The sequence below is a fragment of the Tasmannia lanceolata genome, unplaced genomic scaffold, assembly GCF_043159265.1.
Source record: "Tasmannia lanceolata isolate RefF3 unplaced genomic scaffold, GAP_Taslan_0.1 ptg000002l, whole genome shotgun sequence".
NCBI lineage: Eukaryota > Viridiplantae > Streptophyta > Magnoliopsida > Canellales > Winteraceae > Tasmannia > Tasmannia lanceolata.
The window spans coordinates 56692087-56710774 of NW_027518679.1; the positions used below are offsets into that span (position 1 = coordinate 56692087).

Sequence of the window (18688 nt, forward strand, 5' to 3'; positions counted from 1 at the left end):
AATTCGATGTTATGAAGCCTAGAACTCTTTGAAGGGACAAGAGCTTGCGGGTAGAAGGTTTGACGAGTCAGAATTTTTGGAGCGAGGCTCAGTTAAATGATCCCTCCCTTAGAGGATGGGTTTTGGCGAGGGGTCAATGGCCCGGGGCCATGGTTAACCAGATTCACTCTCTCTATGAAGTTGATAGGACTTCTACTAAAGCAGATGAAAATACTTGACAATCACTAGGCCAGACATCTCATGTGCTGCAAGTTTAATCAGCCAATTCATGCATTCTCCATGATTTCCTCATATGGATAACTTAGTGGGTGGGAGTGGGACCAACTGCCGACTTCATTCATTATTGGATGCACTTTTGACCGGATTTCTCTCCTTCTTTCTTTGGAAATGGGATTTGACTCAGGCAACCCGACGATTGATGTAGGGAGTTTTGAAACATTGGTTTGTGAAGTAGATATGTTAAGCATACAACCCAAACTAGGCAAATATTTAAATAATTTGTTTCTTTTTGTTATTTTCTTTAGAGCCGTTTCGTATTTGCATCCACATAAAATGAATGAATCCTATAAAAGTTCGCGTACTAAACCTTTGCTAAGCCTCACGAATGGGTCCCATGTAACTTAAACTATTCATTCAGTTGTGCTTTTTTTTTAATGGTAATTCATTCATTCAGTTGGTCCAATCATTAAATTAGCCATATGGTATTTACTTGGACAACACAAGATATCCATAGGTCTCTTTTCAGTCATCGAAGACATAACTTTTACATTGAAGCTACAGATAGTTTCTTGTGGTATTGATTTTATTCAGAAATTTATGATGGCTATTTGCAAATGTGTAGCATTTCATTCAAATAATGATGTATTCTCAGATTTGGATTTAAAGGGAAAATGTGAAGTTGATTTGTTCTATTGCTTTCTACAGGCATTCAACATAACCTCACTGGAAGCCGTGAAATTTCTGGATATGTTTTTAGCTATGAATCCAGATCGCAGGTGAGCAGTTCTCAATATGATATATTAGCATTGAACTTCTTCTCTCACATCACAGTTTGTTGGGGGGTGGGGGGTTGCTTCTGTGCTAATTTTTCACATGTGTGTTCACACTTCATACAGCTAGCATTAGCAACAGTATGTGTCATGACACTTTTGGGTTCAGGCCAACAGTTTTGGCAGGACTTGGTTTTCAGAGAAACTCAGTCCGGAATTTTGGAGAACGTTATGGTTTTTGAATCTTGGGTTTTTTTTACTGGAACTTAAGGCTCCTTCTCAATCCACGTGATTTGGATTCTATTTTGGTTGAAGAATGTTAGGATCTGACCTGATATTGCTACTACGCAAACCTTCTAGTGATTTTAGCTTTCTTCTTCACTAGTTCTTGCTGCCATGAGGGTGTGTGTTGTGGTCCATATGTCAGTTTGTGATTGACGGAGAAGTTGTAAAACCAGCACCCCCATAATAAATAAACTGTCACATCAAAATGACATTTTTGCAAACAGAATAACTGAATAACTCAAAACATCATGTACCCAGGAGTGATGAACTCTTTTGTCAGCAACCTATAGCTGCGTCTCACCTTTGTGGATCACTTGTGATGTCACGGAATGGTGTTATCTGAGCAAAAGTGCTGCTATCAGAGGGGATAATGGGCTAGGATTTTCGCCACAAAACTCATTGCTTTTCTGTCCTTATCTTCCTGAATAGGTAGAAAAGCTATGCTAATATATTGAACAGTTCATGCAAAAAGGAAGAGTCAAGTAATTCGAGGGTTTCTCTAAAAAGTTTAAGAATTAAAGAACACCAAAATATTTTTCATTAAAGAAAGCCAAAATATTAGAATATTTAAACTAACTTGCAACCTCTCAATTTATCTGTATATAAGATAGGATAAGAAAATCCTAATCTTTCTTCTAATCCTACTGTTGACCTTAAGGATTATAACATCTGGAAATTAATAACCAGTTAACCACACTATACAACAAGGTATACTACGAAGTCTATGACGGTAACCATCAAAGACCTAATTTCATAGCAATATGAAAAGCTTCGGGGATATAACATTCAGTCAACTCGACACATTTTTTCACTCGATTCAGTTAATAAGTGAAAAGGATATTCTTATGACTCGTTATAGCTTCATACCCAAAGTTTGTTTTCTTTGTTATTAATCAAAATTTGTATAAAGAAAAAAAAATCAGCAGCTATAAACATACAAGTTGATCCGCATTCGAATCCTCTCAATTCATTGTCGATATAATGAAGGAATGCATTGAGGTAAACCTGATCCATGGGGAATGTACATCCAAAGTACAGTCTCACCACACCCACAATCAAACTTTGCTAGGTGAGCTTTTTGAAATGAAGGAATGCATTGAGGTAAACCTGATTACCTGACCCATGGGGCATGTACATCCAAAGTACAGTGTCACCACACCCACAATCAAACTTTGCTAGGTGAGCTTTTTGGGTTAGATTTTGTGGGGTTTCTTCTTATTTTTTAATGGATTTTTCCGAATCTGTGTTATTCCTTTAAAAAAGACCTTTGCCGGGTTTAAGTTATTTTGAGGATCTTTGGTAACGAAATGGGTTAGAAGAGTGCTTATAATGGGTTTCAGTCTGCTTGAAGCAAGTTGCCTAAAGTGGGCTATAGGGCAATGAAGTGTTTCTCTTGATACAGTAGCAACCACTACGAAAAGAAAACCAAGCGCAAAATTAAGGAAGCTCATCTGTCTAGCTTGAAATCGTTATCCTATTATAGTGATGGTTTGATAAGGTTCTTTTATGTCTCTTCCCTCATCGATGCAAATCTAGGACGAGGGGATAAAGAGAATGGCCTTTGTCACCCACACCGTCATGTCTGATGACCTGTCTAGGTTTGAGATTCTCTCCCTTTCCCAAAGTTCAACCAATCTTTATTGTACTACATATGTGCTTCAAATTAAGCAAATCGAACTGATGTGCAATTTGCTTCGAATCAATTTGCTATGTGCCTCAATTAGAAAATTCAATTCACATCATCACTACTAAATTTGTGTGGGAATATTTGTGCTTGGGAAGACATGAACATTAGATGCAATTGAACTCCTCCAACCCGTAACCAAAGTAAATTTCAGCTGAAATCCCGAAATTCGGGGGAAAAATTGAATTACATTTTCAATATGAAATTTCGGTAATTTCGGCTGAAATTTCGGAAAATAAGTAAAATTGTGAAAAAATCTGTTAACTTACCGACTTCTCCAAAAGCTTAAGCTGTTGGAGAAAGGCGTTATTTATCTTTTATACTTTAACACTCCCCCGCACGTGTGGTCACTTAGCAAACACGTGGCACATGTGGTCCCACTTTGGGCTGACCATCGCATGTGGATTTTTGCTGTCCGGGAGGTTTGAACTCGAGACCTTTGGCTTTGATACCATGTTAACTTACCAACTTCTCCAAAAGCTTAAGCTGTTGGAGAAGGGCGTTATTTATCTTTTATACTTTAACAAAATCATTTTTCCAAAATTTCGGCTGAAATTTGAACAAAATCTGAAATTTTGGGTTTTGTGTATTTCGATTTCGGTCCCAACTGAAATCCGAAATTTTGGTTTTTCAGCCGAAATTTAAAACATTGCCCATAACTCAGTTTAGAAGAAGTGCGGATCAAGCAATGAAGTATAATCATATAAAAACAACATTGATACATCTAAATTATGCATATCAAATCAACTTGTGGTTCCTGCCTATCATAACTGCAATAGTTGCAGATATCTTGAACTTATTATCTTATTGCAATATCATAAGTTTTGGTTTGATTAAATTAGATGATTGTTGGAAGCTAGATGATTCGGATGCTTTCTTTCTTTGACTATTATTGGATTTTCTTTATTCATACATTTTACTGCATTGAAGTTATAAAATAGCAAGATTAACTAGAATCTCCTTATCTTCGTTGTGGCAGTGGTCGTGTCAAAGTCCATGAATTTTTTAAGATATTAAGGCTCGTCCCTAGCCCTCTTTCTAAGAAGGTAAATTTATGTCTCATATGTTCTTCTGTAAGCTTCCAATGTTTACTACTGCATTCCTTTTTTTTTTTTCGAATTAATCTACTACTGCATTCCTTTTTGCATTTTCTAGAAAACTGCGTATTATTAGATAGTATGAAATATAAAATGATATGATTTTCTCAAATAATGTTGTCTGTTATGGCCAAGGATTGAATTCTCTGTGGAAATTTTGTTGGCAATTTCGGTTTCGGTGGAAATTTCAGTGAAAATCTTATAATTTCGGCCGAAAATTTTAAATCTCGGTTTTGGTTTTAAATTTCAGTCCCGGCCGAAATTTCGGTATTTCGGCCAAAATTTAAAGCCATGGTTATGGCTTAATAATAGAATTGGTTACTGATCTTACCATTCAAAAAAAAAAAAAAAACTGTTCTTTCACACAGAAGCATGGCCCTCTATAGTTAGTGTGAAGTTTGAGCAGGTGTCAGTTTGACTTAGCATGGTTCTACTTGGTCCAGCTAGCTCCTTGAAGGAAAAGGAGCTGCCCTTTGTACATTCCTAACGGAATGCGAGGTTCCATTAATGTGAAAAAATTCTCAATTTGCTCAGAGCATTCAATGAGGGTAAAGTTTTGATCTGTGGAATTAAGTCTTGATACTTCAACAAGAGACGGTCGTGAATCAAATATAGTCATGCAACCCATGGATTACAACACAAAAGTACTGTTTAAAGCATACCTTTTTCATGTAGTGAACTAGCAGCACATCCATGCAAACCTACACTCTTAATCAAGCTATAATAATCACTAATCTTTTGTTATAACCAAGGTTTGAAATTTTGGTTTCGGTTTTCGTTTCGGCCTCAGCCAAAAACGAAATTTCGGTGGTTATTTCGGTTTTGGTGGAAATTTCGGTGAAAATCTTATAATTTTGGCTGAAATTTTTAAATTTCAGTTTCAGTTTTAAATTTTGGCCCAGAGACTGCAATGCATTTAATTGTGATTATTTCGCTGGTTATAACCATGCATTTAATTGTTATTGTCATGGCAATTGGGTCATAAAAAGTTTCATCTAGATCAGCCACATGACATGGCTTATTGTCAACAAGTATGTAGGTTCTCTCCAACGGAGATTTTAGGTTCTTTGCTAGGAAAAATTTGTGGATTTGTAAGCACAAGGATATATGGAAAAAACAATAGTATAGAAAACTATTAATAGGGCATGGAGGAGAATGTATATATGATTTTGAGAAAGAAAACAGATTGGACAGAAAGTTCCAGATGCATCACATGCCCAAGGAGTCCTCAGCTAGTGTTTTGAGAATCTTAGTTTGTAAAGAACTTCTTGGAGCAGATGAAGGCATGGATGGTGACCTATGGTTTACTCGTTGTTTCGTGCACCTCATAAAATACTCTTGATTGAAGGATGAAAATTGCTTAAAAAATGACCTTCAGACCAAATAAGCTAGAGAAAAATAAATAAGAATAAGAGAACGGGAAAGAACAAGTTATCCAAAGTAGATTTCTCAACACAAAGCGAGGGGAGAAGATAGGGGCAAACCGTCATTTTTAAGCAAATCGAAGCTAGGCTGGCTCCTCTTCCAGCTAGATGTTAAATATACCTCTTGCATGATGATCTAAATGGTAAATTATATATATATATATATATATATATATATATATATATATATATATATATATATATATATATATAAAAGAGAGAGAGAGAGAGAGAGAGAGAGAGAGAGAGAGAGAGAGAGAGAGAGAGAGAGAGAGGGCATCCACCTGTATTCATTGCTCAAGTGGAATTTGTATGCCTATTGAAGAAACTGATGTATGGTTTAAAACAATCGTTGTGTGTGTGTGTGTGTGTGTGTGTGTGTGTGTGTGTGTGTGAGGGGTTCCTGCAAACGTGTGCAGGTAAGTCACCTGCACACGAGTGCAGAAACAGGGTGGGGGCCACATTTTTGTGGGGATCAAAACCATTCTTTGGAAGGCCCTCCCATGGATAAGGTGTGGCCCAAAAATCAGCCCCATTGGATTCCCTCTCTCTCTCTGCGTGTATATATATATATATATATATATATATATATATATATATATATATATATATATATATATATATAGAGAGAGAGAGAGAGAGAGAGAGAGAGAGAGAGCTGCCAGCTGTGTTTGTTGCTCAGGAGGAATTTGTATGTTGATTGAAGAAAGTAATGTATGGTTTAAAACAATCTCTGCGAGCATGGTTTGGGAAATTCAATTAAATTGTTATGCAGTTTGGGTTGGTGCAGTAGTCATTTGTTCACTCTGTGTTTGGCCAGAATGAAACATTCTACCATGACATCCTTTATCGAATAAAATGTTTGTACTTTATAGAAATGAACAATTCTTCAATACTCACCTTGCTGTTGGGTTCCATAGGAGTATCAACTGGATTCGAAGTACACACTTTCTCTGCGATAAGTTGGTTCAACATTTTGACCTCGCTAGTTCTATCCTAGCAAGTACCTTACCCTTCTCAGATTTTTTATCTGGAAATGCGTTTGTAGAAAAGTCCTCCAGTTTTCCGTAGCTTTACTGTCACTTCATGTAATGCTGGTGATTGCAACAAAAAGTCAAATGTTAGTTGGAACGGTTACATGAATTGGCATTTTCACATGCAAGAGGTATTTGTATCATGACTATATATAAGAACAAGGTTCTTAAATCAAGCTTCAACTTGAGATCAGGACACTCAAGCTGAGCTAATGTACCAGAATGATTATTATTTTTTTTTCATAAATTAAATTCGTATCTTTCAACTCAACTCAACAAAGCCTTTGTCCCAAACTAGTTGGGAGAACATGGGAGAAAGATTAAATATGGATTTAACATATGTTTATCTTACAAAATCATGTGATACTTTCAAATTTGAAGTTTCATGAATGTAAAGATTGAGAAGTCAAACTTGTGTAGATATGGATTTGACAAAAATACAAACTTTTGACTAATCAAAATAGTAACATTGACAAAATGGTAAAGTGTGAATTTTCTTATATTGCATGATATTTCATATTTCTAACATTTGTTCCCGTCTTCATTCAATTCAATGATGCTTACTTTGCTTGTTCAGATCTTTGATTTCATCGATGTGGAGAAGTATGGATCTATTACTTTTAGACAGGTAGTCTACTTGTTTTCTTTGGTAGATACAGTTCTTGTTACATTCTCAAAATTGTTTTATAACCTGCTAAACAGCCTTATTTTATAACCTGCGTAACTGCCTTTGGCAATTTGCCATGGTGACAACGGACTGTTTGTGACGACCATGGTTTGGTGTGTTCCATCCAAAATAATATGAATGGAATCCCCTTCTAGTGAAATTCATTTACCAGTCGCAACTTGCCAGCCCTGATTGTTAGATTAACTCTTCAGATTTAGTTTGAGTGTTTTGTACGTTATTCATATATCTGACAATCCAAGATAGTTTCTTCTAGAAGCTTCTTTGTAGGGTAATTTCCTTTATACCTGATAAACTTGTGAGTTCAGAATGGTCTCTTTGCACTAGTCATCCTTCTATACCTTGTGCTTAACTCCCGCATCTCTCACAGGGATACAATTGACGTCCATCTTACATAAATAAACTCGAGCTTTTTAATGAAGATCCTCTCGTAAACAGGGACTGATGCAAAGTCAGCTGACAAAAACTAGAGAAACCTCATTCTGGTTATTGTTGCAACAATCTTCATTAAGGAGCTCATTCTTCTAATTGCTTCGGAATATATCTTTTGTATGATAGACCTATTCAAGAGGTGCTAGAACCTTAGGTAATTAAACTTGTTGACTACTTAAGTTCTAGGTCAACTCTACTTACAGGGTAATTACGTGCAACCAAACTGACCTAGGGTCTTACTTTAGATAGGCTATGCATCAAATCCATTCCAATTTATAGAGGCTTCCTTGATGAATAGACAGTAGTTTTTTTTTTTTTTTCCTCAGCATCATATTTAGAAAATAGATACTTGATTTTCAGAACATTTCCATTTGATCTCTTATTTTCAGCCTTTTCAACTTGCTCAGTATTTGAAATTTGATATTCGTTTCACAAATCGGGTTACAAAATTTGCAGTTCTTGCTGGGATCGGGTCATGTAAGGATGCAGCCATTATTCCAGCGAGCCTGCACCTTAGCCTTTGACGGATGCGACGAAGAAGGCAAACGATTTCTCACAAAGCAACAGGTAAAAATCTCTCCTTCTGTTTTCCCTTCGAAGCTTTAGACATGTCTCTTGGTCTAATCCCATTTATTTTCACAGTTAGAAGGCGTCTTTCTCTCTTCAATGCCAGACACAAGTGACGAAAATGTAAGTAAATGAGCAGTCACCGGAATTGTGTAATATGCTTAAGCCCTGTTCTGAGATTGTGGCAGCCGATTCTGGCAGCCTATTGTGATTATTGGACTCAAAATTAATGTAATTTTGAGTCCAATAATCACAGCAGGCTGCCACAATCGCCTGCCATAATCCCAAACGAACAGGCCTTAGGAGTGCAACATGGGCCAGGCTCAATTCGAATCCCACAGGTCCGACCAGATTCTGGCTCTGGCTGGGTTGGTATTCCCTCGGGTTGGGTTAGCGTTGAGGTTTTAGGCAACTCAACTCGATCTGAACCCGACCCCATCCCGTTAATTGTAGGGAAATGATATCAGCACAGCCATGTTTTAATAATTGCACAAACAACTTATCTTGTCTTTTTTTAATTGGCTTGTGAGAGCTTTTTGGGGAACTGTAATAACCTTTGACAGCCCTTTACATAATCAAGGACAAGAAAAGCTAGTGCAGATATCAAAACATGGTTGTGCTGATATCATTTCCCTAATCTTATGTGATATTAGGGCAATGATAAATTCGCACCCCCTGTAGGATAATTCACCCACCTTTAAAGGAGGGTATGTGGAAGACTATAACCCTTTTTAACGTCAATTCACGTGAAAGGGGGTGTGAATTATCCTACAGGGGGTGGGAATTTATCTGGCCCTGATTTTATCACAATTTTCAAAAGGGAAATGATATCAGCACAACCATGCTTTAATAATTGCACAAAAGCAGCCTGTCTTTTCCTTTATAATTGGTTTGTAAGAGCTTGTTGGAAGCTGTAATAACCTTTTAACGGCTCTTTATCACAATTTTCAAAAGGGTAATGATATCAGCACAACCATGTTTTGATATTACCCATCTTCTCTTTTATTATTTAAAGAGATGCCAAGGGTTGTTATAGTTCCCAACAAGCTTTTACGTGCAATTATCAAAACATGGCTGTGCTGATATCATTTCCCTTTTCAAAATCTTAAGGTAATTTGTTTTCTTACTTTGTATGCTTTTTGCCCCTGCCAACCCAAACCAACCCAATCCGATATTAGAAAATCGGTTGAGAGATTTTGAAGCAGGTGGGTTAGGGCTGACCCTAGACTCAGGTTGGGCCGGTGGCCTCGACCCAGCCCGAGTTGCATCATAATCATGCATACAACATTGATATCCATATTTGTAATTCTGAATCATATTTTGACTATGCAGGTATCTGAACTATATGATTTATTTGACATGGACAAAGATGGGAGCGTTAGCTGGGCCGATTTCATGGCCTGTTTGAGGAGGAACCCATTGCTAATTGCACTCTTTGCTTCTCGTTTGGCGTGTAATCAATTAGTGGAAGAAATTGGTTAATTAGAAATGGTGTGATCTAGAGTATATCTCAATTTTAACTTTTAAAGTCCTGTAAACTGCCCATATGACTCAACTTTAATTCTGATATTTATTTACAGCCAAAACTGATTGGAAACTCATATAAGTGTTAGTCTTTTTCATTGATACAACAAATGAGTAAAAAGGATGAACACAACATTTACAGTAATACAAAGTCTCACATTATGGTGCATTTGTCTTTAGTTTTCCCCTGTTTGGAAGAAAATTGTTTCCTGCTCCTTGGCACCTGCAAAAGCATTGTTCAGCCAACCTGATTTCTCACCATCAATCCATTAAATCTCTTTTTTATCCTGTTAAATAGATTAAATAAGAAAGACCAATTTAAGTAATAATCCATAGTAACAAAGGCCCATTAAGCAACTCTGGAAAATTATTAAACAGAAAATCGAATGTGGGGTAGCACTGTAGCAGCTGAGAATATGAAAACTGAAGAACAGCTTGGTTACACAAAGGGATAAGTAAGCAATAACACCAGCTCTAAGTTTGAAATCCAAACTGACTGGTTACTTGGTCTCAATGGTATCATGAGAAGATCATAACCAAGTAAATAACACACAGAAATGCTAGGATGCTCAGGGAGTGCAGGCTCCTGGTTACTTGGTCTCCAATGGTATCATGAGAAAGATCATTACCAAGTAAATAACACAGAGATATACTTTTAGGATGCACAAGCAGTGCCGGCTCCTGCCTCTCCCTCCACATTGAGAAGGGAGGTTGTCAATCAGCAGTAGCAACAGTACCCAGAACAGCCGGGCATCTGTCATGGTTGTTGACATGAACTCTTTTGGCGCCCATTATGGACATGCTTACCAACTGGCATGAGTCATCCACGAAGCACAAATATCAAGTCTAATAAGGATGAAAACATATTTTACTGATTTTTATTTTTTTTTGAATTGCCACATCTTATCGATTTGTCCCTTTAGAGTGATCAGGAGAGTTGGTGAGAATACCTATATACTTAACCTTCCACCCGATATGGCAAATTATCAATATGTTTAATATGGAAAATCCGGTGCTCTTTAAGAGCCAAGCAAACCTACGTGCGCCATATTTATCTCAAACATACCCAGATACCTGGGGAAGAAAAGATAATAACAAAAGGAGAACGGTTTCTAAAACCAACCAGGAAGGGTGAAAAGGGGGTAAAAAAAGGGAACAGTTTACAAACCCAATTGGGAAGGGTGAAAGGGGAGAAAAGTGACTGTTTATAAACCAAATTGGGGGAGAAAAGGTGGGAAAATGAATGTAGGATGTAAGAAGGGAGAAAAGAAATAAATATAGGCTTTAAGTGAAAGGGAGATGGCTGAGGAGAAGAAATGAGAGAAGAGAAAGGAGAGATAAAAACGATAGGGGTGAGGGCGTACCTTGACGCAAGAAGGGCTTCTTTTCACATTTCTTCCAAAGTCTCCAAGCCTTCCTAGGACTTCCTCTTTAGAGATTTTATAAGGATGGTTGAGGGGTCTTTTCGGATTTATTAAAAATAGTAAGTCAGCGCTTAGTAAAAATAATAAGTTCATACTTAGTAAAAATAGTAAGATGTGTGGGTTAAGGCTTAAGTGATGGTAGGCCGTAGGAAAAGGTGAGGAAGGTGGGCCATGTGGAAAAAGGGTACACGGTGGGTCATAGGTGATGTAGACATCCCCGACATCTATGCTAAATAAAAATATTAATAATCCAAATAAAATACTAATAAAAGAAAATAACACATGTTCAATAATCCAATGCGAAAATAAATAAATCTAACGGCTTTTAAGATAACTGAATCACATCAAATCGTATTTTTTTCAAGATTTGTTACTTTTTTCCATCATTCAACACATTATCTTTGAGTTCTAGAGTTCTAATTGTGGTTTCTAAGCAACCTTGATTAGTTGTGATTCGTCAAACGTCATTGGGGGTTTCCATGTAATCTAATTTGATTTTCTTAGAGAAGGTACAAACTATATACTTGACACTAATATTAGTGTGCATGGGCCCTAGATACTTAATTCTTATCTCGACAATTTTGTATTCATCTCGTTACAAACAACACAAATACGTGGTAATGGAACCTGGACATGTGAAAAACTCCTAGCTCTGCTACACTCACCTAAAAAAAGGAACCAATTTCCTTACATGCGGTTAATAAAATTTTCAATTTCCACCCTATCTGCAAGAACCTGCTTAAGACATGGCAAATCCAAACAAATTAATTTCTTTAAAGCTGGAAATTGGTATAAACTCATGGGTGACAATGGCTTAATTGTTAATTTGTTATTATAACTCACGGGTGTCATTCACATGTATCAAGAAACTAAGGCTCACAAGGGATACCTCAGATAGCTTATCTGAGCTGTCGAGTAGAAAAAGGGTAGGTGCCTATGTTGTTTGGGTGATGTTAGATATTGATTCTATAGGGACCTAACATAGATAGGGATTTCTTAAAAAATCATGTCCATAGGATCATGCTAACCCTTGATTTGTGGAGGTTCAAAATGGACAGCTATAAAATGGGTCCATTTTGTGCCTCCACAAAGTGAGAAAGGTTAGGATGATCCTATGGAGATGATTTCTTAGGAACACACTATCTCTGTTAGGTTCTATGGAATGAATGGATTGGATGAGTCAAACAACATGGGTGATGCCCTATTTATATTCGACAGCTCAGATAAGCTATCTGAGGTATCCCAACGCATACGTCACTAGGTCCAAACAAATAAATTCTTTAATAAATATTCCAAAATAAGTAAATATGATCAGAGAAAATCCAGCCCTTACCTCTGGCCCTGTGACAAGCCTTGACTGACCACTGGCAGAAGACTGTGGCAAATTCTGCGGATTTTGACGTTGAGGCTGTTCTTCTAACTCCTCTTGTTGTAGGGCTATTGCCAGTTGCAGATCGGAACTGTCAAAATATTACAATACGAGGAATAATAACTAAGCAGGAATTGCAACGATCAACCTGGAACATAGTAGAAATAAAAGTACAGAGGACAGATTATACACAAGATTTATATGTTATAAAGGATTCTACAGTTCCAAAACAGAAATACAAATGTTGTCACAATTATACGCCTTTCTTCCTAGAATAATGACAAATGGAAGCTATATCGATTCCAATGTTTTAAAAGCTGACCAAGTTCCATGATGGAACGCTACTCAAAATAGGAAAGTAAATGAAAGGAGTGACGCTGATTAAATAAGGTAATACGCAACATAACATTTGATTCACAGAACTTAAATGGATGAACCATAATAATGAGCAATGTTTGAAAACTCGCCTGGTCAATCATTAACTGAATTGAGGCGCTTTTAGCCTAACCGAGTTTTAGTCGACCAACTTACCCAATCCACTGGGCAAGTCCATGCCGAGTTCTCATTTTTTTTTATCAGTGGAAATTATTTTTCGAAAATTATAATAAAATCCATTAGTATTTTCTATCCAGGAGATCTTTCACATTCACTAGATCGCAGTAATTATAAATAAATCAAAGTTACACGGAATAAAGTTCAGTTAGCAAGAAGATATACGTTAAAGTTGAACTCGCTTGTGCCAATGTGTCAATGCTAGAAATATAGTCCTGAACAAGGAAAAATAGTATTAAGTTTCACAGAAGCCATTAATGACATGATCTACAAAGTGATTCTTGCTCATTATTGAGATCTAATATCAGAAGCGATACACACAGCAGTACTAGTCATGGCATTTTGTTCATCCCAGTCAATGACTTGGTTTTCTTCTGCCTTGAATTCCTTAAAGGTGCCCGTCATAAACACTGTGTCTCCATTAACCTGGAAAGCACTAAAATATCAAACTAAAGGATCTTCATATAATAAATAACATAAGTCTTCATATGGAAAATAATATAGGGAAATGATATCAACACAACCATATTTTGATATTTTCACAAACTATCTTGTCTTTTAGTATTTAAAGAGCTGTCAAAAGGTTACACATTTCCCATAAAGCTCTCACGAGCCAATTAAAGAAGAAAAGACAGCTGGGTTTGTGCAAATATCAAAATATGGTTGTGCAGGTAACAATAGTATAATAAGACCGTTCTACTGGAAACTTTTAAGAAGAAAAAATGACAGCAATGGGAATGAATTTCTCGAGTAAATTAATGTTGGCCTGAATAGTCAGAGGATGAAGTAGAAGGCCAAGATCAAAGCATGGAATGTCAGCAGATAACTCTTGGGAAGACATCTCAAATATTCAATTTAACAAAGAGAACTTCCCAGTAGAGAGAGTCTTACCTCGTTTAACTTCTCCCATACCAAATCAGGTTGGTTTATATAACCTTGGTCGGTAGCTAAGAGATATAGTTCACCATTGAACTGCAAAACAAAGCAGGAAATATTCTAATATCAAGCAGCTTGATGTGGGATCAAACGAGACAACCAAGACTTCTGTGGTGGCTTGTTTTGTTTCTCATATCACTATATAAGTGTCATCGATGGCCCAAAGGAAAAGAATAATGAGTTGTACAATTGGATAGATATGCTAAACCGTTAGGCTTTGACTGACCTTAAACATAGTGTTGAAGTGATTATTACGGAAAAAAACACAGAGTTCACGCTCCTTCAGACCTTCCTGTAGGCAAAATAGGCTGCAAAGGAAGCAACATATTAAGAGAAATAGAACTTTCTTTTTCTGTTTGTTGTAGCCTCGGCCATCTCAGTCGTGGGCCTTCTCTTTCTTTTTAATATTATTTTGCTCTTAACCATTCGAAAAAAAAGGAAAAGAAATAGAACTTTCTTAAAGCATGAATTGCAAAGAGAGAGATCCATAATTGGAAAAAAGAAAGAACTAATGTAATGCAACATAGAAAGTTGACATACCCATAAATGGTCAACTGGCTTGCATTGCTTTTCAAAAAGTTCCGAATCAATTCCCCTGAAAACAATTAGAAAATAAAGACAGAAGCACTTCTAATAACTACAAAGCAATGAAGTAGGATATGCTGGGAATGTGAAAACAATATAAGAGAAGTTATACCTTTTTCAGCATTGAGACTAATTCGCCCTTTAGATCGTTGAGTAATTTCATCCATGCCACAACAATCTCCTTCTGGGCCTCTATCCGCTTGCTTGGCAAGAACCACCTCACCTTCATACATAGGCTCTCGATTTTCAAAAATTGAATGTCTTGTGTCAAGTATGCGCTCCTCTCCTTCATATATGGGCTCGCCAATATCCAAGCTTGAACCAACTCCCTCAGATTCATCTATAGGTGCTCTTATGCCATCCACTGAGTCACTATAACTCTGATTATCAGAGGGATTAAGGTGAATAAGCGATGTGGAACTAGTCTCCGCACATGCCTGCGTGACCGTTTGATCCCCTGCTGAGCTATCTCTGTCCGGGAAATGGAAAGGAACGGTTTCACTCTGGATCGTCACGTCAGTTGTTATGTTCTTTATCAAATCATTTGAAACACAATCTCCAGATTCATTCAAATTTGACCGATCGAGATTAATTGCAGAGGGAACCTCTGAAAGCAGAATATTAGTTTCCCTAGCAATCGTTTCCGAAGATAACCCATCATTATTACAACCACTGGATGCACTGCAATCCTGTGAGATATCTGGCTGAGGGGATCTTTGAAATTCATCATCAAAAGTGGGCCCCTCTTGTGAATCTGCAAGAACCCCAGATCTGGGAGTGCTCGAAATTGTGCTTTCAGCTGAGGTTGTAGATAGGGGATTCCAACTTGTATCAGGTACCTCACTAGGAGAAGTTAGCATATCAGATTTGGATATTTGCAAAGCTCTCATAAGTTCTTCTTCTTCTTCCATATCCCCCCTTCTTGTTCTTTGATCAAATGATATAGCCCTTGAAAGGGAAGGAGAAGGAACTCCCAAAGTCGCAGTCGTAGCAGCAGCAAAATCAATGCAGTCTTCTTCAAGGTTACCCTTATGTCCTCCTTCTGTATTCCTTGTTTCAAGGGAAACAAGCTCCTCAATAATAGCATTGTAGGACTTTGACCCAATTGCAGTTAAAGTATCAGTATCCTGGTATGCGTTAATATAAATGCATCAGTGTCATTGGAACAAAGGCGTCTGATATTGCAAAATCAGAAAGTGGAAGTACACCCTACTCAATTTAACTCAAGTAATCTCTAACAAATACGTGAACTAAATATGCTGCAACAGCTACATTCCAGTAGTTGAACCAAACTTTGACCCTTGGCATTTGAGGTAAAAATAAATCTCACAACTGACGCAAATGTGTCCTTAGAAGTCATGGATTAGTCTCCATTTAGACATTTAAATAGGTAAGGTCCAATAAGAAGATAATGTAAAATACAACAACAGAGAATGAAAAGCACATAAGACAACAAATATTAAATAATGACACATGGTTAGATTGCCATTCTGGGCATCCAATACGTTCACTTCTCCTGATCACTTAATGAGTATGAAACAAGATGCATGGCATGCATTTGAACCAGAAGGACTGGTAAAAAAAAAGGGAGTGGTTAATTCAATCAAAACATCCAATCTGTCATTGAATGGTTACACACCGTAAACTGTACTCCGCAGCAGAACATCTTGTAATTTTTCTTCAAACAGATCACATGGCAATAAATCAAGCACAACGCAACACTTTTTAACTGGTCTAAAGAAAAACTTTAATCAACAAAGCAGTGCGCCAAAGGTTCTCCTAATATAAACTAAAAAATCTTGTAACCTATCATGGCACATTCATGAACTTGACATTCTAGCCTCATTCATTGCACAATTTATTTTTATTTTTATTTTATGACATTGATACCCCATTTTAAGGCGGGACTGTATTCTCACAGGAAAATATTTCAGGTAACTATGACTTGAAATCAAAGTGGCACTGCTGAAGTGAGTCTTTTTTTTAATGATTTTTTCTTCTTTTCTTTTTTTTTAGCGTGTCATCATCACTGGAGTGGGGAAAAAAAGATGGGTCTTGTTCAACACAATATGTATGGGATACATATTAGACAATGGAAAAGGAACTTTTGTTGAAAAATATAAAACAAAGATAAGAATTAAAATTAAAAGAAAAAAAAGGATAAGTGTGCAAAATAAAAATAAAATAATAAATGTCATTTTATGAAAAAATATGTCTATAACAATATAGTAAAAACACGTCAGGACAATGCCGATCATACACATTGTGCTCCTCCAAAAATCTAGTATGTCTAGTGATACGTCTGATAAGTATTGCACCAAATGAAGTTTACATTTACATGAGAGATAAAGGCATACAGATCAACAAGTGCATGACTGAAATGAGGATGCAAACAAACCAATAAGTGGAAGTAGAGTTAAATTCAATAAGTTGAAGTAGAGCTAAATTTGGCATGGAAACTAGGATTTATGGTTCTGAAAAGCATACCTGGGGATCAACTATCCATCCATGATACAGTTCAATACCCAAAAGATCAAATATGGCCCTCTCAGGCGTAAATTCAAAATCATCAATTCTGCAAATATTAAGCAAAATACAAATTGTCAGAACAACAACTGTACAAGTACCATGAAGGAAAATCATTAACTACAGAATAGAAACGACAAAAACAAATATTTTTAAGGGAAGTTAAACATTTACTTCCCGAAGTGAAGGTTTACATCAATCCCAGTAGCAAGATGAGGGAGCAAATCAATCGCATCTGCTACGTTTCGTAATTGGTTTTCTACGTAGCCAGAATCTTTATCCTGCTTGAGAAAACAACACCAAATTTAAAAACAATTCAACCAATACAAGCTCAAGGGAGAGCTGTGTTGATACCGCTTTCCCACAGATGTAAAACCAGTACCTGGACATTGCTGTTAGAATCAATTAACCTCCCGGCAACGAGCGAAAGCAATTTTTGGAGCGAGATTTCAGACATATCCAAGTTCAGTTTTAGGTTATTCCTCAGCAGAAGAACATTACCTGTTACATGCCAGAATAAATAGATGGATTAGAGATGGGGTTTGCTATCAATGGGTGGGTGTAGAAATTCTTGATATGATCAATGACCACGACATGTCTGGCGTTCTCCCAATGGTGATGCTCGGTCAAGAGTTGATAAAGTTGCTATTACAGCTTTTGACCATCTCCCTCCACGAAAATATTCAATCTGTACTTTCATGTTTTAATTCTTATTTGCCGCTGCTTTCTTGTTTGCTTTGGTGTTTTTACACCTTCTCCGTCTCGTGTTATTTACAGATGTTAATCAGAAATCTATATTTTCCTGTTTTGATTCTTGTTTGCTTTGTTATTTTTACACCTTCTACGTTATTTTTGCTTTTATTTAATATAATTAGTCAATTACCATTCAAGAAAAGAAAAGAAAAAGAAGCTAAACAGAAATCTACATTGTGCACAAATGAAACAAAGGAGAAATGAGAAAACGATTGAAAAGTGAAAATCTCTTGCCAAATTGAATACATAGAAGAAAGAAAGAAAGATGAGAGAATTGCAAAAGAGAAAAACAGAGAGACGCAAAAGAAAACTCCTCAGTATAAAATGAAACCCTAGAAATCGAAAAGAAAGGAATGAGAAGAGTTAAAGTGATGATCTCTACCGAATTGAATGAAAAGAAGAAAGAAAAAATATATATATAAAGAAAGAGATGAATGAATTGCAAAAGAGAAAGACAGAGAAAAACGAAAGAAAAATCGAATTGGATAAAATGAAACCCTAGAAATGGAAAAGAAAGGAATGAGAAGACTTACAGATGGCTATGAGAGGACAAGGACCATTATCGTTCTGGAGGATTATGAGTACGGAACGGCCGAGGAATTTTACGACCTTCGTCTTGTAGAGGATTTCTACTTCCTCTTCATTCCTTGGTTCTTCTGCATCCATGGCGGAAACAGGGATTTTATTTTCTTTGTTTTTGTTTTTCTTCAAGAAAGATTATGAAAAAGAGTTCAGTCTCTTCTAAGAGCGTGGTTGAAAGAGCGAGACGTGGTGACGATGAGATTGAACTCTGAAGCCCTCGACGAATTTAAAGAGCGATGA

General features: G+C 36.7%; 2 protein-coding genes across 6 annotated transcripts in view; one reads left to right on the top strand and one right to left on the bottom strand.

Annotated features, from left to right (window-relative positions):
• Nucleotides 1-9890, top strand: part of LOC143880386 (calcineurin B subunit-like protein) — a 24537-nt gene extending 14647 nt beyond the window's left edge. The window contains exons 9-14 of the mRNA XM_077383331.1: nt 925-995; nt 3938-4004; nt 7091-7141; nt 8087-8197; nt 8273-8320; nt 9530-9890. Coding sequence (XP_077239446.1) covers nt 925-995; nt 3938-4004; nt 7091-7141; nt 8087-8197; nt 8273-8320; nt 9530-9679 — 498 coding nt within the window. The 3' untranslated portion in view covers nt 9680-9890. The remainder of the gene's footprint in view (nt 1-924; nt 996-3937; nt 4005-7090; nt 7142-8086; nt 8198-8272; nt 8321-9529) is intronic.
• Nucleotides 9796-18688, bottom strand: LOC143880366 (uncharacterized). Of its 5 annotated transcripts, none has more exons than XM_077383310.1 (13): nt 18400-18688; nt 17496-17614; nt 17288-17394; nt 17075-17162; nt 14700-15714; nt 14543-14597; nt 14229-14310; nt 13958-14038; nt 13388-13492; nt 13232-13281; nt 12479-12605; nt 11811-11880; nt 9796-9944 (listed from the first exon to the last, which is right to left on the bottom strand). In XM_077383310.1, exons 1-12 carry the CDS (start codon nt 18530-18532, stop codon nt 11833-11835), a joined length of 2010 nt encoding a protein of 669 aa, XP_077239425.1. In that variant the 5' UTR covers nt 18533-18688; the 3' UTR covers nt 9796-9944; nt 11811-11832. The 5 variants fall into 5 exon arrangements, with proteins under 5 accessions (XP_077239425.1, XP_077239430.1, XP_077239416.1 ...); XM_077383315.1 differs by having other exon boundaries at nt 9796-10008; XM_077383301.1 differs by lacking the exon at nt 11811-11880.